The 22,644-nt window shown below is 40.4% G+C and overlaps 1 protein-coding gene across 5 annotated transcripts in view; it reads right to left on the bottom strand.

Moving 5' to 3' along the window:
* The window catches only part of NBEA (neurobeachin), a 1,052,497-nt gene that overhangs the window by 451,260 nt on the left and 578,593 nt on the right, over positions 1–22,644 (bottom strand). For all 5 annotated transcript variants that reach the window (XM_082246613.1, XM_082246612.1, XM_082246614.1 and 2 more), the window contains one exon: positions 10,366–10,427. In XM_082246613.1, coding sequence (XP_082102739.1) covers positions 10,366–10,427 — 62 coding nt within the window. The remainder of the gene's footprint in view (positions 1–10,365; positions 10,428–22,644) is intronic.

Raw genomic sequence — 22,644 nt, 5'->3', positions numbered from 1 at the left:
TCCTGATTGGCCTCAGCGTTAGAAACCAAGTGCCACATTTGGAAAATCACCCGTCTCAGAAATAAATTAATATCTTTAAAGACTTCAAATTCGCACATGGCAGATGTGGGAGAAAACGAAAGGCCCTTACTTAGAAGATCAATATGGCGTTTTTCCAAGTTGAATTTGGAAAGATTAACCACCTTAAGGTCAGTACCTAGCTGATCTAACGCTGTTGCCTCTGACTGGAGCGTGTTGCTCTGGGCTGTGCTGTTTTTGATTGTATTGGTTTGTTTTTTACTTTTTGGTTGGGCCTCTCTCTGTGTGTCAATTGAGGATTCTCTATTTGTTGCACTGGGCCCCCACTGTCGTCCTCCTCTGTCCCCGGTAATAAAAAAGAGACAGACTTGTCATCTGTGTCACTTCCTGAAGAATAGCCCCTGTATTTGCTATATCGTCTCCTTTGTCTCTGATTGCCGCGAGATCTACTCCTACTCCTCACCAGTGTAGGGTCAAATAGATCCTCACGTTCACAATCTGCCAAGTTTTGCCTAAATTTGTGTTGTTTTGTCGTTTTTAGATTTTTTTGAGTCCTTTCAACCTCTTTCTTAAGTGACTCGTTAAGTTTTATGAATTCCTCCTTCTCCTGATAGGGTTCTAACGCTGATGAGCTCTTGACAAGCTCTGCCTGTAGCTCCTGTAGTTGAAGCTTCTCCTCATCTATGATGAGCTTCATTATATGAACTCCCCGGGCAATACAGTCTTCTTTCCATAATTTCAGAAATCTGGGAGTATGGAGGTGCTGGGCAGGAGTCACCGGGCTGGGCTCGCCACGGACTTGTCTGTCACCACCTGCAGATTTGGCTTGAGCAAACGCTAAACCGGACCACGCCGCTGGAAGCCTTCACAAGCAGCCGGGTCACTGCTATTTCACACACGGAGGTATGGATTCTTTCCATTTACTTTAAAGCACCTACATTCTCTGGCTTGGTGACACAAAAGACGCTTTTGCCCATTTCCCCATTACCTTTGGGATATACTCATATTTAATTACCTGACCGATCAGCAACCGCTTTACAAGTACCGCTCTACCTACATAGAGGAATCTTTCACCTGCTGCCACTGCATCGGTCTGGCTTTGAATGGACAAAACCTCCTATTGGAATCTACATCTTCCAGCCAATATCCACTCACTATACAATAGTAATCGGCCAAGTATTTGCATCTCCACTGCCTGGATCCATATTGTTTGAAGGGGCCCTTCTTCGGTTTGATCCATTGGTGATCACACACCTGGTTCACAACACATTATTTTTTCAATCCCTTTTTTCCACAGATTCCTATTTAGGAACATGGTAGGAAATTTGTGATCAGTTCATTGGAGGTGGCCTTCACTTTGTAGTTCATCAGCAGAATGTGCACTTCTTATCCATGGTTTACCGCTTAGGTCTGTTTGTGATATTGTCCACTGGTTGTACATGTTTTTATATTTTTAATGTGTATTGTGTTCATGCATGTTCTGTTTGTCCACCAGGCATAAGTGCTTTAATAAAAACGAGTTAAATTTTTCACTACAACTCAGCTTGCATATTGCATTTGTTGGAGCCTATATCTGATCTACCTTTTTGTTGGGGTCTGCGGTCTGTGAAGTGGTTCTTGAAGTATCTTGTCTTCACCACCTTTACAGACACTCTCACCTCATCTCTCTTTTTGTATGAATGTCTATACTGATATGAACTCGGCAATGTGTTCGGAACGAAAGGATGCCACATAGTTTGATGGACATAAAAATGATCAACCTACAGAGGTTTGAATTCAAAGACACCCCAGAAATTAAACTGAAAAAATGATTTAGCAGGCTAGTCCATTTTGCTGAAATCTAATTGTAGCAATTCAAAATGGTACTTAGTAGTTTGTATGGCCCCCACATGCTTGTATGCATGCCCCTAATGAGACGACAGATGGTGTCCTGGGGTATTTCCTCCCAGATCTGGACCAGGGCATCTGAACAGATTGAGGTGAAACCTGGCGGTGTCAATGGACCAAAACATAATGTCCCAGAGGAGTTCTATTGGATTTAGGTCAGGCAAGCATGGGGGTCATTCAATGGTATCAATCGCTTCATCCTCCAAGAACTGGCTGCATACTCTAGCCACAAGAGGCCGAGCATTGTCGCGCACCAGGAGGAACCTAGCACCCACTGCACCAGCATAGGATATGAAAATGGATCCAAGGATTTCAACCCGATACCTAATGACAGTCAGGGTGCCATTGTCTAGCCTGTAGAGGTCTGTGCATCTCTCAATGGATATGTCTACCCAGACCATCAATGACCCACCACCAAATCGGTTATGCTAAACGATGTTACACGCAGCATAACCTTCTCCACTTCTCCAGACCCTTTCATGTCTGTCATATGTGCTCAGGGTGAACCTGCTCTCATCTGTGAAAAGCACAGGGTACCAATGGCGGACCTGCCAATTCAGGTGTTCAATGGCAAATGCCAATTGAGCTCCAGGATGCCCACTAGAGGATGTCAGGCCCATAGGCCACCCTCATGAAGTCTGTTTCTGATTGTTTGTTCAGGGACATTCACACCAGTAGCCTGCTGGAGATCATTTTGTAAGGCTCTCGCTGTGCTCACAAAGGAGCAGATACCGGGCCTGCTGATGGATTAAGAACCTTCTATGGCCTGGTCCAGCTCTCCTCAAGTAACCGCCTGTCTCTTTTAATCTCCTCCATTCTTTTGAGACTGTGGTGGGAGACACAGTAAGCCTTCTGGCAATGGCACGTATTGATGTGCCATCCTGGAGGAGATGGACTGCTTGTGCAAACTGTATAGGGTCCAGGTATCACCTTATGCTATCAGTAGTGACACTGACCCTAGCCAAGTGCAAAACTAGTGAAAAACAGTCAGAAAAAATGAGTAGATCATTTTTTTCTAGCATTAAATGAACAAAGGTATCATATCCAGCATTCAAAACACATTCACCTCACCATGGCATGCATCTCCACTGAGAAAAAAAAAAAAGCACAAAATAAATTCTAGCCTGTCCAGGTGCTATAACGCAGTCAAGTCACTCTCCATCAGAATGTTATGTCCAGTGCCATATCTATAATTGCTTCCACCACATTAAGGGGCTGGTTTTTAAAGTATTAGATACTGTTTAATTTGCAAAATGGATGCCCAATAAGCTTGAAGAATAAGGTGAAGCTGTTATCAATTCAATTAACTGGGTGCAAGTAAAAATCTTGTTTTTTCTGTTTATTTCCCTTTACACCTGATTAGGTTTTCAATGTCAACGGAGGTAAGTGAACAGTCTTTGTTCCTTTTGCAAAATAAACTACTATATAACCCTCTGCAGACTAGCAATCCTGAATTCTAGCTTAAGGATTGAAAGGCTCATTGTGAAGACAGTTGCTACCGATATAAATGATGACCATGGTAGAAGCCTAATAAGCCCTAATTAGACCAATTTATCAGATGCTTAATAGAGCAAAAAGCTTTTTCACAGTCAAACTAGCTATACACACATAAAGTGTTAAAAAAATCCTTGTACAGTTCTCTATGCCCCATAATATTTTGAGTTCTGGTGCCAGTCTCATCCTCTCACTACTGTCAGACAAAAGTGTGATGGGATTCTCCAGTAACAGCATGGAGAGTAGCTAGAGTAAAATCACCGCACTGTATGGTCTCTTCATACAGGCTTCAGCTTGTTTAACTACTTCAGCTGTGGAAGATTTTACCCCCTTAATGACCAGGCCATTTTTTTTGATATAGTGGTATTTGATCACCTTATATGGTTTTTATTTTTGGCGCTATAAACAAAAAAAGAACCACAATTTTGGAAAAAAAAAATTATATATATATATATATATATATATATATATATATATATATATATATATATATATATATATATATATTACTTTCTGCTATAAAACATTCCTAATAAAATAAAATAAAAAAAAATAAAAATGTTTCATCAACTTCTGTTACATATTTTTGTTAAAACAAATCCTAATAGGTGTATATTGATTTGGATTGCGCAAAAGTTATAGCGTCTAAAAAGTATAGGATACATTTATGGAATTTTTATTTTTTTTATTGTTTTTAATAGTAATGACGGCGATCAGCGATTTTTAGCGGGACTGTGACATTGCAGCACACAAATCTGACACTAAGTGACACTTTTTGGGGACCAGTGACACCTATATAGTAATCAGTGCTAAAAAAAATAAATTAAAAAAATGCACTTTTACTGTATAAGTGACACTGACAGGGAAGGGGTTAACACCAGGGGCAATCAAGGGGTTAAGTGTGCTCCTAGGGAGTGCTTTCTAACTGTGGGGAGAGTGGATGCACTAGAGGAAAAGAGAGATCTGTTTTTCAGCTTAGCTTAGCTGAAACACAAGATCTCTCTTTTCCTCGTGGACAGAACAGTGGTCCTGCTGATTGCCTCCCGCTGAGTCCAATCACAGTGGGAGTGGAGCTCAGGCGGCACACGTGCCCCCGAAATCTTATGCACAAAATCACATACATGTACGTAATTTTGAGCACCCAGGCCGCCCTACCACAGTATATATGCGGCAGGCGGTCCGGAAGTGGTTAAGCGAAATATGAACAGCAAGCTTTGACAAAGCATTTGCAGAGCTTTCAGCAGGCTTTGTTGAAGCTTTTAAAGTACCATTAAGCTTCAAATTGTAAATGATTAACACAGATCCTAATAGGATTGCTGATTGCCACTTTAAACAAGCTGCTAGCAAGCTTCAGTACTTCTTAAAGCTCGTTGAAAGCCTTCTGAAGCCTGCCAAAAGCTTGAATAAAGTAGCAATCAGATCTCCCATTAAGATCTGTGTTCAACATTTACAAACTTGTAGTTGAATGGTACTTTAAAAGCTTCCACAAAGCTTGCTGAAAGCTCTGCAAAAGTAGCCGTTCACACTGTCCTTTTACAAGCTGAAGCACCTGTGAAATAGGGCTATCTTCCTTGGAACTCCTCTTCAAGGAAGCAAAAAAAAAAAAAAGTGTATGGCAACTGTGGTTGACCAACTGACTTATGTTCAAAAAGCCGGTCGTAAAAAAAACTGCTTAATTAGTGCTGCAGGCTATAGCGGGGCAAGGAAGTCTCCCTGCTGTCAGAACAGGATTCCCCCCTTCCACTTCAAATATATGGATGAGGGAATTGGGTCAGTTTTTTTTAATTCAACAAGCTGGTTGAGTGAAACATACCCATCTATAGCCAATTTTAACACAAAACCACTTACACAGTAGGCATCAGAATAAAAAGGTCTGTAAAGGAAATAGCCCACTCACATCTCTGTATAAGGGTTAAATATCACCTGAAGCGCTCAGAGCAGTCAAAGATACCCTCTTAGGTGGACTCTAAAATGGGTGCTTACACTTTAGAGCTTGTTCACGCCAGGTGTGATGGACCTGCACTGGGCAGCCTTGCAGTCCCACCATAACACAAGGCCAAATGTCTAATTTCCCATCAGGCCAGTTAAGTAAACAGAAGTAAACTGTGTGAGATAGACGCATCAGAATTGCTATCGTCCTTCTGCACATCAGCAGGTGCTGGTGTGAATGGGTCCTTAAATAAAAATGGATAGCAAAACGTGGTGGGGTTTAAGTAATTCCAAATCCTATTTTTGAAAAAATTCCAATCTACATGGCTAATATCCCAATTCAGTTTGCAGTACTCTTTCATGACAAGGCATATTTCAATGACAGCCCTGATGATTATTTTTCAATATCTTCTGCACATTTCTGTTCCCATGTTTTTAAGTGAAAGCTTTCAGGGCCATTTTAATAGGATTCTGTATGTAACAGGAGACATGTTTTGCAGACTGTAACCTTTTACCCTTGCATAAACAGCAAGAAGAAGTGTCAAATAACGGTGTTTCATTTGTGTATCTATAAGAAGCTAGATATCTGATCTAACAGAGAGAAACATAGATTTGGAAAATAAATGTGATGGACGTTTTCTTGTGCCTTCAAAACATGTAATATGGAGAGCTATTAAGCTAGAATGGTACATAAGGTTTTGCTAAATGTTGTTAGGAGGAGAGCAGTGATGGGGCTTAAATTTCTCACTCTTTCCTTCAATCAATATGAGAGGCAAAGTTTCATCTCTGGGGCCACTAATGGCAGGAATTGCTGGAGCCAGCAAATGAGTAATGCTAGACCTTTGATTAGATGATGAGGCCATCAAGAACCTCATGTTACACTGAGCTTTAGTCTCATGAACTCCAGCAAAAACCAAAAGGTAAAGAAAGCAGTGTAGCGTTTTGTTTGCTTGGTCAAAAGCAGTACTAAACAAAACCAGCATGATATAATGCTTGGATGCTAAAATTAATCTTATGGAATTTGTTTTGAACCTGGGATTCTCCATTTGGTGACAAATTTTGCAAGCTGACCTTCAGGAAGAAGTTTGAAGTTAGAACCCCTTGGAGGATTCCTGCCAAGAAAAGATTTTTCTGTAGTGTCTTGCTGACCAATATTCATCCCAGGCATTAGCAGACTAATAACTTCCTTATGGGCCAGGCAGACGGAATGGAAGGACTTGGGCATGAAAACAGCAGGTAAGTCAAGATTACAACAGCACTTCAATCAGCTGTATGTTGTAAATGACCCTAATCAGTTTCAGATGCCTAATCTCACTACAAGAGTACAAAGCTTTACTTAAGAATATAAACTTCAAAGTAATTTTAGAATGCAAAAAAAAAAAAATCACATATATTGTGAAAATGTATTTTTAATTTAGCTGGTACTCATTCTGCATTAAATAGTCTGTTTATTTCCTATTGTAATTTTAATATCATGGGATAGAACTTACAATGTTGAACTCAGGAAATATTTTTAAATTATCTAATTTTTTCAGTAGTCGCTTAACATATAAAAAATTTAGTTTAATTTATATAAAATAAGTGACCTTTCTACTCAGAACATATTGTGTTAAAGTAGGACTTTGGTAACTCTGCCCTTATCATACTGAATATCTTATAAATGTTACATAGAAAGCAATTTGGGTCCAGTGTAAAGATCTTGTTAGTTTTATTCATGGTTTAGTATAAAACCATGCAACTGAACATCAAACTAAAAAGAAATGAATTTGCAACTGTTACAACCTAGGTATTTATCATGGTTCAAAGAGTAGCGGTGAATAGTAACCCACAGCAATTACAAAGTTCATCTCTCAACCAGGTTTCCATAGTTTACTGTACAGGGTTGTAGTTGCAATATATTACTAAAGGCCAGATATGAGAAGGAACAAGATAACCGGCACATTATTGGTAACAGATCCTGAACTATTTGCTGCGAAAATAAGGCTAATCTATATTTGCAAGTCATTGAACAGTACAAGGTGAACCATCGTGTTCTGCGGATATTTGGATCGCACCAGGAACATGCAATTTTTAAGATTTGTCCCTGTGTATTAGAGTGTTTCCCATAGCCCAAAATCATTTTAAGTTTATCATCTTCTTACCCAATCGGAACTATGTTTGTGTGCGCACACCTGCATGGTGCATACAAACATATGGATTGTAACCTTTGTTGCTGTGATTGTTGCTTTGTACGGTTTTAAATGCTGCATAATACAGTATGTTGCTGCTCTATAAATACAATGACCTAATTCTGAATAAATATACAATCTTTATTATTGGCAACAAAAATTGATTGAGGAGAAGGGTATTTCACATAAGTAGTAAAAGTTTATTTAAATTCAAAAACGCACAATATTACTGAAACACACCAGTCTTCACCAGGCACACAGTGGTCTACCTTGGCAACACAATTTTACAGTTCCTTTGTATACTTATTTAAAAGATAAACATATTTTCACAATGTCTAACTTTTCTAAAAAAAAAAAAGAATTCAATCATTTACTCCCACTACAGCTTTACCAGAGCAGCACAAAGAAATCTTCCTACTAGCAATTGTTTGCCTGTTTCGGCACATTTGGAGATATTAAAAACAATGTTAAACAAATGGGCAATGGCATCAACTAGAGTTCACTCCATTTCCAATATAGAAACCTGAAAAGTCTGAATTGTTGTTCTGGATGCTTTTACCAGTTAATAGATTTTTAAAATGTCGAGAGTTTTGGCGTTTGGCCAAAGTTTCATACACATAAACTTGTCCATAAAGACAAAAAAAAAAACTAATATAAACTGAAAATATTTTGGTGATTCACAGCTGACCCAGCTACATTAGTTGGTTTTACTTTGTATCATTCGTGTGGCTTTGAGATATAGAGATTTTAAAGATGGAAAAATGCAACTTGCTTTCAGGTACATTTAGCCTGCATTTGAGATCAGTTTGAGAAGCATATGAGCCCCTTCTCTCCTTGCTTTAAGCTGCTTTTGACCTCCTCCTCAGCTGCTTCTGTTAGTGTAGTCTATTGAATTGTATGGAGATAAAAGTTGCTCTGACATGTAAAAGGCTCATATGCACAAGCACTAAAGAAGAAAGCTAAACTAAAACAAAGCAAAATGTAAACAGCTACACCTCACAGGGTAGCCCCCCTCTTTTTTTTGTACATGGCTGTGCATATACTTACCTTACCATAACCTCTGTGTGGCTTTAAGATCCGTACACGATAAGAAAATCGGAAGTAAAATTTAGTCCGACGAACGATCTGACGATTTTCGGATTGTTGGTATAGTGCTTTTGACAGCTGATTACACATTTGCGGACAAGAACTGAATGTGCATGCTATAAAATTTTTATCGCAAGTGAACACAATGTCCTATTTTCATTTATTCAGTACAGTTTTCATCTGAAAAGAATCGTAAGAGCAAGACTATGCATGCTCAGAATCTAAAGAATACATATAAAATAATTCAACACATTACATCACTTCTGAAGTCTAATTCTTTCGTACGAGAATTTTCGTATGAAAGTAACCTCTTCACTTTCGATATGAGACTAGCATGCAACAAAAAGAACAAAAATTAGTCCGATAGTTTGATCGTGTGTACGAGACTTAAATCAGCACAGCCGGACTGACCACTGACTGCTTTTGGGTAGCTGAATTCAGAGTATTTTTTGACCAACCAAAATACAGAAAAAAATACTGGTGCAAACTAGCAGAACTCACTATTATTCACTAGATTGAAATAACCATAATAGTAGCAGGCAGGAACTTAACTCTACACTGTGTTGATCACAATGTAATCTAAAGCTGGCCCTCTCTGTCCAACAGAAGACAGTTGCTAGAATGGCATCTGAAGCACGGTCCGGCTGAAAAACCGGCATTCAATCTGTGCATGCAGACAACAGGACGCAGCGCTGATCAGTGTATTCTGACAGCACGGGAGTCCCGCTGTCAGAATACAAAGACACAGAGGGGAAGATTTCCCCATCCACTTTAAATGTGCAGATGGGAAACCAGCTCTGTTTTGTGTTTAGCCAGCTTAAGGGTGATGGACACAAGGCACTTTTTCAGACAGCAACTTTGCTGTTCCAGACAATATGCCAAACCAATTACTTAAACTATACATATTATATTTGGGAGGGCCTTTTTTTAGCTGTGTGTGGGGGGGGGGGGAAAGAAAAAGATACATTGTTTCTAATCTGAAAGCTGCAAACCGGTGCTGATTTTCTTTCCAACACAAGTGCTGCTGAGGGCATTTTATCAGCTGCTCAAATTTTTTTTTGCTTTTGAGCCATCCTTCAAAATACATTCCCTGCACTTAACAAGGTAAACACATAAGCCTGTATGCCTCCAACCTAAGTAACATAGCCATTTGTGGATCCAAACTACTTTAGGACACTGACGACTGTCGGAGGACGTAAGAGAAATCAACTTTTTACGCTCAAGCTTCATACGTTCGGACGCAGAATCCTGGGCTAGACATGGTGCAGGGAACCATGCCACCGGTATGGTATGATCTGGTATCAGATCATATAAGAAACGTGTCTATTGCACAGTCTATAGCGTGGTCATACATGGCTCAATAATAGCAAGGCAATGTGACAGTTTCAAGCATCACTTATCACAACTGGGCTGTATGGAAGGGCAGCTGCAACCGCTTCTATTAAGTGATCATTATCATAAAGATTCAGCAACATCCAACACAGTAAATTGCTGTTATGGAAAATTTTTATGGCAACTAAAATTAAAATTCCAGTTTTGTATATAACAAATAAAAGATAAACAGGATTTTAAGAACCTGCTTTGAGCTGTATTATAGGAAGCATCTTAGTAGCCTCAAAAAAAAATAGGGAGGTTCAATATCTAAAAAATATATTAATAATAATAGATAACCCTTTGTACTTTAGCAACCATTAAAGTGCTCACCACTTGGGCATCAACACATATTCTTTGCTGTCATCACAAGATCCAACATTTTATGTGTACAGAATTAAAAAGGACTTACCTGAGAGCAAAGCAGCATGACCAACTCCACCACTGAGGTACTGGACTTCATACATACAAGTCCTAAGATAGGAATAGAAATGGAGAGATTTGTTGAGCATTTGATCTTTAGGACCATTGAAAAAAGACAACATATTTGTATATATATATATATATTTTTTTTTAAAATATTCGTACCATACAGTGGTTTTAAAAATAAATAATTTGGGTGGTAGCCCAAGGAACAAAGCTTTCTAAGGAACATTCTCAAAGTCACAGATATACTGTAGGTTAGAATAAATAGAACTAGGATGGCCTAACAACTATACACTTTTTCTAAAAAATGCAGAAAAGCAAAGCAAGCAAAGTAGAAAAGCACCAAAGCTACTGTTCTCTCTGTAAAGATTTGCTGTGTATGTAAATCCTTTAAATTGTTTGTAAGCTGTGGGTTGATGAAAGTCCAGATGCATAGAGCATAGGAATTTATGAATTAGCATTTTTTCCAGCTATCTGCATGGACTACAAAACACTCCCCCTAATTTGAAGAAAAGAAGGAGGTGTTATGAAGTCCTAACACACTCACTTTCCTGGAGTGACAAGGCAGATCAGTACAGTTTTCACCCAAGGACAGGAAGTGTTAATAGCAGGATTACCACATTAAAAAATGATAAAAAAGTATGGAAAAAAGAATGTAACCACAACATCTAAGGACAGCTAAGCTGCAATATTATCAAATGTTCTTGTATTTAGATACACATTAAAATTATAGTAATTGTAATATTTTTAAGCTTCATGGCAATAGCATCTGGCAGTGAGATCTGTCCTTTTGTGTACAAATAGGGGGTAACATAGTGTATTCACTGACTGATACAGATAACTGCTATGGGTTTATTTTGAAACCCTTATACCGTATATACTCGAGTATAAGCCGAGTTTTTCAGCACATTTTTTTGTGCTGAAAACGTCCCCCTCGGCTTATACTCGAGTCAAGAAAAAAAAAAAAAAGTTCCCGGCCGCTCCGACGTGCTTGAGTTTTAAAAATGGCGCCGCCCGGCGCATTCATGTCATTGCGCACGCGCCGCCGCTCAAGTAATTTCGGCTATTCCCGGCGCCGCTCGGGAGAGGCCGGGAATAGCCGAAAGTATATGAGCGGCGGCGGCGCGTGCGCAATGACGTGTCGGGGCCGGGCGGCGCCATTTTTAAAATGAAGGCGCCTCTGGAACAGGTAAAGGAAACTGCTGCACTACCTGCCATTCTGCAGGGCTGCGGGTATACTACAAGGGATGCAGTGCTGCGGGCATGGTCCACCTGTACCATGCCCACAGCACTGCATCTCCTGTAGTATGCCCACAACCCCGGATCCTCTTGTACCATGCCAGTCACCCTGCATTATCCTGCACCATGCCAGTCACCCTGCATTCTCCTGCACCATGCCAGTCACCCTGCATTCTCCTGCACCATGGCAGTATCCTGCATTCTCCTGCACCATGCCAGTCACCCTGCATTCTCCTGCACCATGCCAGTCACCCTGCATTCTACTGTACCATGCCAGTCACCCTGCATTCTACTGTACCATGCCAGTACCCTGCATTCTACTGTACCATGCCAGTACCCTGCATTCTCCTGCACCATGCCAGTACCCTGCATTCTCCTGCACCATGCCAGTACCCTGCATTCTCCTGCACCATGCCAGTACCCTGCATTCTCCTGCACCATGCCAGTACCCTGCATTCTCCTGTACCCTGCCAGCCACCCTGCATTCTCCTGCACCATGCTAGCCACCCTGAATTCTCTTGTACCATGCCAGTCACCCTGCATTCTCCTGTACCATGCCAGTACCCTGCATTCTCCTGTACCATGCCCGCCGCCCTGCATTCTCCTGCACCATGCCCGCCGCCCTGCATTCTCACCCTAGGCTTATACTCGAGTCAATCATTTTTCCCATCTTTTTGTGGTAAAAGTAGGGGCCTCGGCTTATACTCGGGTCGGCTTATACTCGAGTATATACGGTAAGTCATTTAAAATTTCTATTAACACCCCATGTCCTGACAATCCAAGTTGTGCCTAACTTGTTTGGTATCTAAAAGATGTGACTTAAGGTTCTGCTCAAGCCTGTAGAGGCTAAATTATTGTATTGTATTGAATAGAGAGTAAATGCAGAAGGTAAATCAGGGTCAAAGTTGCAATCAAAGGCACCGCATCCCAGAGAACATTACCAGATTTGTATATAAAAATTTGGGGTAACTGTGTCAGGAGCGCGCTCTCGGCACAGCTGTATTTGCACTAAAGGCGCGGGAATATGTGGCTGCTCGCCGCTAAGACCCACCTGCTGAGAGGCCACATAATTGCATGCGCCCAGCGCCAACAGCCTAAGGTACCAGAAAATCACATATGATCTGGCTGAGCACATAGTCCTAGTTTGCAGTGTCTTTTGGTATAGTCATACCTTTTCCACTATTAGCCGGGTGGAACATTTTTTGGGGGGTTTAAATCTTCTTGACACTTATATTTGGGAACCAGTAATCACTTATACAAGCCATAGCTCTTTATCTATTGGAATAGCCACTTTACAGCTTTTTAAGGCTGCACACACACCTGAGCGTAATGTTTTTAGACATTTTTTGGGCTTTTTTCAGGCATTTTTTGAAGGTGTTTGCAGTCAGGCATTGACATCTGACCAAAAACACTTGTAATCTGCCAAAAAAAGAAGCTCATGTACTTTTTTGAGCTTCAGGCATTTTTGCTTCAGATGACAAAACGCTCATATGTGAACAGGGGCCATTGAAATGAATAGAACTGTTTGTTGGGTGTTTTGGAACATCAGAGATGAGCGTTTTGCAAGCTGAAAAATGCTCAGGTGTTAACAGGGCTTAAGAGTTGCCCTTTCTTGAAACCTTTGGTGTCTCCTCTATGGCATACCCAATATGTCGGGGGCTCATGAGCTGGTGCTCAATGGAGGGGTTGATACTTTTCATCTTTGCAAGGGGCTATGACATCTAAGTGTTTGTGATTCTGTAAAAATCCCCTAAAGAGGCCGTTTCAGGCAAAACATGTATAGATATAGTGATCACAACACACAATTACATGGATTTACTTATGGTTTTGATCTAAATTTATGTCTTTTCAATTTTACGTGATTTATTGCTTTTGAATAAAATTATGACATTTTATATGACGACATTTGTGGTTTTCTGGCACCATAAAAATCCCAATCTTTCTATATACAAATCTGGTATTATTAAAAAAAAAAAAAAAAAAAAAGAGAGGCTAATGTGCTTAGCCAAGAATCTTCAGTTCTAATGGGCAGGCCTGCTATCTGTCTATAGATCTATTCTGCATCACTATTTTGCTAAACCGGCAAAATCTTAAATTATCAAATAGAAAGTGCATTTTCTCTGACAGCGAGGCACATGCTCATGTATTCATAGGAATTCTTTAAAATTATCACAATGAATAACAAACTAAACCAATCTGAATTACAGCTGTCATTCTTGAGAAATGTGTTATATACATTTTTGTAGTAATCTCAAGAAATACATTGACATTTCATTCTGTTCATTTTACTATTGATATCAAAAGTATAATTTTAAAGTGGTAACATATGCCCACAGTAAAAATGTAATTTTACCAAGAGTATTTTTCCAAGTTCTACCAATATTTCTGTCCTAAACTTGTCCTCTATTTTAAACTTTTGCAAATAAATGTCCTGACACCACAAAAGGCTATTAATTTACAATCTTAATACTTGTATGTTCAATCCCTTCAAATGACTTCTGGCTTATAAACTGGTGCATAAATATAGGAGCATTACCTCTAATATACAGTTGGCATTTCCCTCATCCTGTCAATTTACGTGTAAAATTTTACAATGAAACACATACTTTAATTAATTGAATATAATTAAACCATAAGCTTGGTAGCAATATATATAAAAAAAAAATGTTTTACAGATAGAAAAATCACCAGCAAGAAATCTACAAAAATATTTAAAAGGATACTATAGACAAAAAAAGTATATTGTATAAAATATGAAAAAGAGCTATTCAATTCATAACTATATTTGTATATCAGAAGCCAAGATATTTGATGCCTCAGTGTACTGCTCTATGTTAAGCAAAAGAAGGAAAAAAAAAAATCCCAATTTTCTTCTACGGAATTAATAAATAGTAAACCAGCTGTGTTGGGATATTTTGCTCTCTGCTGTGTCACAATAGTTTTCAATATCTGCTGTTCTGATATTCTCTAAAAAGTTTATGATATTCGTACATTACCTAAAACTTTTTTTTCACATGAACCATTTCTATATTATGTGCACTGAGGAGCCATCTTTCTGATATGGGCTGCAGGTGGCTGTTCATAAATGTTTAAATACAATCCAAAATATTTACATATGCTTATGACATGGAAATATTCAAAAAATGTATGATTATTGCTGTCAGTTTATGGCCCCATCAAGTGTGATTTATTGGCTTTCACAGAATGGAAGATGACATCACCAGGGTTAGCCAGAAGAGCTGTAATTTCTGAAACCTCTCAAACTGGCACTTTCACTTTAACTTTTTTTATGTGATATAAAACTTGACAAGTTTACTTTAAAAAGTAAGTTTAAGGAACATATGGAAACACACTGCAAGAATGATGTTTTCTTCTAGAATGCATGGAAGAGATATACAGGGAAACAGAAGGAATTACAGTTCATGTCCATAAAACTATATATATAAAAAGTGGAACATAAAAAATATCTTATTTGCAGTTAATCCATAGCAACCAGATTTCATTGTAGCCAGGTAACTGTACTATGCCTAAATAAATAAACCTCTTAGGGTAGTAATCAATCATCTGCATTCGGTAAATTGTTTGCCTTAAGAATACAAAAAATAAGTTTGGGTGTTTGTATAGTCATAGGATTATATAGCATGGCTTCAAAGCTTATAAAATATACACAAACCATGCAACAACTTCAATCTGCAAAGCATGTAGGCAAGTGAAAAGCAAATTATTTGATTTTATGGTAGAGAAAAGGCACATCCTCTAGAAGTTAAAGGAAGGAAAGCATGCTATCAGAATTGCCCAACTGACATTGTTTATGAGTTATCAATAATACTATTAACTCATTTTAATGCCTGGAGTAAACTGAGTAACTTTTTTCATGTTTTGTGATTGCTAGTTAGGCATTGAAAATGTAATCATTACTTGGGATGAATGCTGGTGGCAGCACAGTTTCTTTCACCCAGAATTTACAACTTTTTCTAATTGAATACAATTAGAAAAATATTTGAATCTTTGGCAGAACGAATATAAATAGAAAAGTTAAGGTGCTTCCGCCATTTAGAAAAATCTAGGTGTCAGATCACATTACCAAAGGGCACCAGGGCGAGATGTTACTGGAAGTGAACAGGAGATATCTGTCAAAGCCCAATATCTAGAGATTGTATTTTAATAGAAAATAAAAACTTTCTAAAAAACTCTAAAGCTCCCATTAACAGGTTAGATTTAAAAAGGATTTTTAGATAGATAGATAGATAGATATTTTAATTAAGCCACGCTCTAAAATGTATTATTTAAAACAAAAATGAAATTTACATATCTAGTAGTATCATTAGCACTGCAAATTATAGATGTGATTTTTTAAAAAGGAAATAATAGATCGTAATACATTGGGATAAGTCTTTACTTAATTTACATAATTCAAATATACTAATGTTAAGGTAATTTTAACATTTCAAGGGATTTTAAATTGCTTACACAATTGCATAGTAATAGTACACATCAGAAACCAGTTATAAAGGTCTCTTGTAGCTAGTCATCCCGAGGAGACATTTAAAGCAATATTAGAGTCCCCTTGACCTTGCATTTTACTACCTGAACTAAGAGAACTGAGGGCTTGACCTCAGCAAGTCTGGGAGAACTGATGTATGGAGGGTAATTATGTTTAAAAGGATTTTATGTCTATTGGTTTTCTTCTTTAACTTGGAATATGTTAATTATCAGCTCCTTCTAGCTTAGTGTCATCAAGAAAAAAGTACAGAGACAGAGACAAATATATGATTTTATTTTTTTCATGTTATTTTAAAACAAGAGCTTCCACACTTACCATGTACTTCCTGTCCTGTTAAATACAAAAGGGACATAAATTAAATGTAACCTTTCTATTCCACTGGGGGCTGCCATACAATTTTTAGAGTCCCCTTCGGCGTTGAAGTTAAAGAGGGTTAAAAAAAAAAAAAAGTTCCCTATGAAATAAGAGCAAGGTTTTGATCTGTTTTATTTTTATTGCTCCAATATGTGCCGAAGTCTAGCAGGATACCACAGCCATTCCGTCTGGTCTTTATCAAGGTCTGTCTACATTTTACTCATTGTGATTTCCCCATTGCACCCAGCAGAAATCCTTCTCACAAATGGAATCAATTGGGATGCAAGAACAGAAAGTTAAATCGTAATGTTTTGTTTGCTTGGATTAATTTAGAAAAAGAAACTTTAAAATTGGTCTAATTTGTGGAGCCTGCACTTGCCTGCATGCTTCCAATGAAAGAGGTAACCGAAAAACAAAATTGTTTCATAGTTTGTATATATAAACACAAATCTGTGGGTATGCTCACAAAACACCAATCATACACACTTGAGTATTTTACCATACAAATATAGACATAAGCAGCAATACATTTTACCATACATACTTTCACATATGCCCCTTATAGTATTTTTCTATACTACTGGGACATTCCCTGACTCACCGCCACCTGCAAATACTATCCTTCCTCCTCCAAGCTTCAGTAATCCATTGCCTTTACTCTCAATCATGTTGGACCATGCTCATGACCTACCACTCTACCCATAAACTGAGGAGAACCTGATCCACAAATACCACAGTAGAAATACTGTTAGAAGAACAATCGCACTTAAAACAAGTGCAACTATATACAGAAATCCAAGGAAAAAGTGAGCTTTAGGTTTATCTAAAAAAGGCATGCATAATAGGAAAGCAATACAAACATGTCCTAGTTAGAGTAGATGAGAAGCACTGATCTATGAACAATAATATTTTTTCTTCTGGATTATTAGCATGTGATTTAGACAATGTTTACATCTGCTGCTAAATGGTGAGAAATTTGCTAGATTTCCATAGAACTCACAGGGCAAAAATTTTAATTTCCAGAAGCTGTATAAAAGCGCAAGTGACTAAAAAAATGTCTGATTGCTGCCACAAAAGTGTCACCAGTGAGGCAATTTCATTGTGGTTTATGGTAAGCTCTTTTTGTAAATATATGCCATTTTTTTTTTACAACATTTTTATATCATATTTGCTACAGTGTTTGCAATTATTGTAGACTACTTGATGTGGTGTTATTTTACATTTTACTCGAGGGTTAGACTTCGGTGTTAACTTTAAAATAGAACTTCACTTTCAATTAAAAAAAAATACTATAACATACAATTGCTAGGCAAGCCAATTATCTTTCCATTTCAATTTGCAGCTGCTGTGATTTTCTAAAACTGTCAACAAATTCAATGCAATATGGCAACCGGAAGGCACTCTGTACACCATTAGTCCCTCCTGTTTCTGTGACTGGATAACGGTTTATTCAGACATCTGAACAAAGCAAAATATTAGGCATCCTCTACAGTAGGAACTTAATTTTTTTTATATGCTCCCTAAGGGTTACCTGAAGATACTGCAACTTTCCTCGTTAGAAGAAGTGCACCAAGTTGTTCTAAAGAACCTCAGACCCTACCATTTAGGAATCCTATTGGAAAGGAAATGGGGACACAGCCGGCTATTCCTTAAAAACAGAAAAAGGTACAAATCTTTAACAATGTTTGTTAAAATCCTTCCAATGTACACTGATCACCCAAGGGCCATTGTGTTTTTATCAACAAAAGTGGAGGTCCGCTTTAGGTTAAAGGGTTAGTAAAGGCTTAAAACCATATATCCTAAAAAATCTGCCCCCTTCTGTCCTACCTATCCTGCACGGCCTGTACAAAAAAAGAATAGTGTAAAACTTTTTTAATTTGCTCCAGTCATGTGATCTAGTAGCTCCAGCTCCCTTGTGTAAGGGAGTGCTCGACAATGGCTGTGAATTTCTGGAGGTGCCACATGATTCACCCCCCCATTCACATGGCTGCCTATGGGGCCATACGGTCATAAATACAGGTGCATCTCATAAAAATTATCTTCTTAACCATTGGGTTATTCTGCCCTCTACAGGAGTAGGACACTAGGCAGAAAAAAAGACTGACTATGCCTATGGGCAGTCCCAGGAGGTATACTCCCCCTCTCTGCTATAGGTACTCAGTTTTGTTACAAGCAGTGTCAGAAGAATTACAACTCCATAGAGGGGTGGGTGCTCTATGTCCATCAATGAACATCAGAGAAATGGATTTTTACGGTAAGTCAAAAATCCCATTTTCTCTTTTGTTCATTGACGGACACAGCTCCTGATCTTCTTGACCATTGGGACGTTCCAAAGCAGTGTCAAACATGAGGGGTGGGAACAGCAAGAAAAAAATCCTAAGGCTACACTGTAGCCAACCCAAAAAACAACTGGAGCCCACCTGAAAACTTTACACCCCCAAAGAGGGAACAGGCCCTCTAAACAGCAGCCTGCAAAACCTTGCTGCCAAAAGAGGCATCTGCAGATGCCAACACATCCGCTTAATAGAATTTTGTGAAAGTTTGCATCGACGACCAGGTGGCCGCCTTGTAAACCTGCGTCACAGACGTCTGATGACGGAAGGCCCAAGAATCACTGAGTCCCCGAGTAGAGTGGGCCTTGACAGGGAAAGGAGAAACCTGACCCTTGATGGAAAAGGCGTCTGTCTGATCCATCTGGAAATGGTCACAGAAGTAGCAGACAGCCTTTTCCGAGGCCCATCCATGAGCAATAATAGTGAGTCTAACTTCCTAAAAGACTCCGTAGCTGCCAGGTACACCGGAATTGTCCGAACCATATCCAGGGCATGCAAAGCCATTTCTCTAGGATGTTTCGGCCTGAGACACAGGGAAGGCAACACAATGTCTTCATTCAAATGGAAATCAGAAATAACCTTTGGAAGGAATGACGGACAGGGGCGAAGAACCACCTTATCTCTGTGGACCACCAAGTAAGGTGAAAGACCAGATAATTCCGCCAATTCCGAGACCCTGCGCGCAGAGGTGATTGCCACCAAAAAGGCCACCTTCTGGGACAGCATAAGCAGGGAAATCTCCAGAAGATTTTCAAAGAGAGGCTTCTGGAGAACAGAGCACCAAGTTGAGATCTTAAGGCTTGTACAATCAGATAATTTTGCATAAATTGTCGTGATTGGCTCTCGAAAGCTGTGTACTAATGATCAGATTTTCGTATGATCGATTTGAAAACTGCATTTTTCGTTCGATTTTCTGATCGTATGTGATTGAGCCATTAGTCTTTTAGACACTTCTGCTGGGACAGGTGTCCCCATTAGGAAATCCCAAGGCAGTAACGGAGACCACACTGAAGGAGCCAAATGCTGAACCCCCTGAAGAAAGGTACACACCAGGGAGTATCTGGCCAAAGGTCATTGAAAGAAGACTGCCAAGGCCGACACCTGGCCCTTAATGGTACTCAAAGTCAATTTCTGCTCAACCCCCCATTGAAGAAAGGTCAAGACCCAAGCCACTGAGAAAGAGCGAGGGTGAACCCCAAAAGACTCACGCCTCGAAATGTATGTTTTCCAAGTAAGATGGTAGATCTTCCTAGAGGTAGACTCCCTTGCTTTTAACAGCATTGGAATTACAGACTCAGACAAACCTCTATCCTTCAGCACCTGGCTTTCAACAGCCAAGCCGTCAAAGACAGCAACTGTAAAGCAGGATGGAAGATCGGCCCTTGGGACAGCAGATCCTCCCTGAGAGGCATTCTCCAAGGGACATCGGCGACCAGCCACACCAGGTCGGCGTACCAAGACCAGCGAGGCCAGTCCAGAGACACTAAAATGACCAAAGCTCTTCTGCCTCGATCCTGAGCAAAAGTCTTGCCAAAAGCTTGAGAGAAGGGAAGACGTAAATCAGATACTGGCCCCATGGGGTCACCAGCGCGTCTGAGGTGTCCGCCAGAGGATCCTGTGACCATGCCACAAAACTCTGCACTTTTCTGTTGAGCCGAGACACCACTGTCCCATACAAGGGGAGGAAGGATTTGCCCTGTGGAAGAGGGAAGCCACCAAATCAGGGACCCTTTTGTGTCCCGGCTCAGCTGGATCTGATTGTCCAGAGACTTCAGACACTTGTCCCATTTGGCCAAGATCTCGGTTTGCAGGAACCTCGTATGGAACTGTGAAAACGGGACCGCCTCTAAGGTAGAAACCATCAGGTCCAGCACTCGCATGCAAGTCCGGAGGGAAGACCACTTTCTGGACAGCAGAAGATGAATGGCAGCATGCAGTTTCTGGAGTTTGTCCAGAGGAAGGAACTTTCTGGCCAGAGCAGAGTCCAGAGTCCATCCCAGATAGTCTAGCCCTATGGAAGGAACCAGAGCAGACTTCTGATAATTCAGAAGTCTGCCGAACTCTCTCAGAGTCCGTATAGTGATTTCCACGTTGTCCATAAGAGCAGCTGATTACTCCACATGCAGAAGGTCATCCAGGTAGCCCAATACTGCCATCACCTTTGTGCAGACCCGAGGAGTGGAGGCGAGACCAAAGGGTAAAACCACAAACTGTTAATGCTCCTCTTTCACGGTAAAGTGGAGGAAGTGCTGGTGACCGACACATATTGGAATGTGTAGATAAGCGTCCTTGATGTCGATAGAGGCAAGGAAATCCCCCAGATGCAGGGATGCCACCAGAATGCATGCTGTACCAGCATAAAGCGGTTTAGTGCCTTAAAGGTCCAGGATTGGACACAACTTGCCCTCTTTTCTGGGGACTGTATGCAGGTTTGAATAAAACTGCTGAAAATGTTCCGAAGTCAGAACTGGGACAATCACCCCTTGAAGTACCAGTTATTGCACCACCCCAAAGAGAGCCAATAAGCACTCCGGGGACAGGCGCACGTTGGAAGGAAAGAACCTTTCCGGAGGGTAAGAATGAAACTCGATCTTGTAGTCGGACCGCATTACTTTGTGGACCCACTTGTCTGGCACCAAGGAAGTCCATGGATCCGGGAACCAGCGAAGACGCCCCCCCACCCCAGGTACGGGTGAGGGCGCACCTCCATGCTGAAGGAGCCTTGTCCGGGTGTCTGGAGAATCCCACTCTTGATTTTCCAGACCAAGGTGGCTTGGATCCTCTCGAGGAGGCATTCAAAGGCTTTGATCCCTTGTCAGTTGACCACGAGGAATGAAAAAACTGCTTTTGAGCCAAGAAGGACGGACAACGTCTACAACCAGGATCCTTACCCTTACTAGCCTACGGAAGGAAGGTACTCTCCCCCCCCTGTGAAACCCCTAATGATGTCATCCAGGGTAGCTCCGAACAGGTGATCTCCTTGAAAAGGAAGATCAGTTAAGGCTTTTTTACAAGTCTGGTCCGCAGACCCAACCATTTGAGGCAAAAATCGTGCCTAAGGACCACTGCCGAAACAGACAGTCTAGCAAACAGGGGAGCCGCATCCAAAGAGGCATTATAGATAAACTGTAACCCCTGGAGCAACTAGTCCGCCAGCTCAGCAAAGGCAGGGGAGAGCTGCTCTCCCTCCAATTCACGGTGTGTAAAAGTTTAGCCCACTCGGTCAGAGTTTGCGACACCAGGGCAATGGTGAATATCGGCCCAAGTGCCGAACCAGCAACTGTGAACATATTGCGGGCCAAAGCTTCCGCCTTTCCTGTCACCCGGATCCTTGAAGGTCAGAGACTCTTCAACCGAAATCATGGTTGCCTTGTTCAATCTGGGGTCTGGGGTCCACCACCAGTGGAGCAGTCCACTTTTTAAGAAGAGACTCTTCAAAGGGGTACCACATTGCAAATGGCTTAGGGACCACAAAGAGACATTTTAGACGTCCCCACTCTTAAGCTACAATCCTGTTAAATAAGGGGGGGGGAAGAGCAAAACCTTTGCCACCCTAGACAGCTTATGAGTGTCACAGGGGGCCAGTGCCTCTGCCACAGCATCAGCTGCATCCTCCATTTTTAAAGTCTCACGCACAGACACAAACAGTGCATCCACCAGCGCCTTTTGGTGCGTGGCTACAGGTGTGTGGGAATCACCCTGAGAATTGAGGTGTTATGGAAGCCTAGGTTGCTTATCTGAATTGTTGTCTGGTGTCTTTCATCTTCCTCTTGACAATACCCCACATATTCTCTATGGGGTTTAGGTCAAGCAAGCTTGCTAGCCAATCAAGCAC

Source organism: Pelophylax lessonae, assembly GCF_965119305.1.
Source record: "Pelophylax lessonae genome assembly, chromosome: 2".
Taxonomy (NCBI): Eukaryota; Metazoa; Chordata; class Amphibia; order Anura; family Ranidae; genus Pelophylax; species Pelophylax lessonae.
Note: the sequence above shows the minus strand (reverse complement) of the source record. Positions and strands in the feature narration are given on the sequence as shown.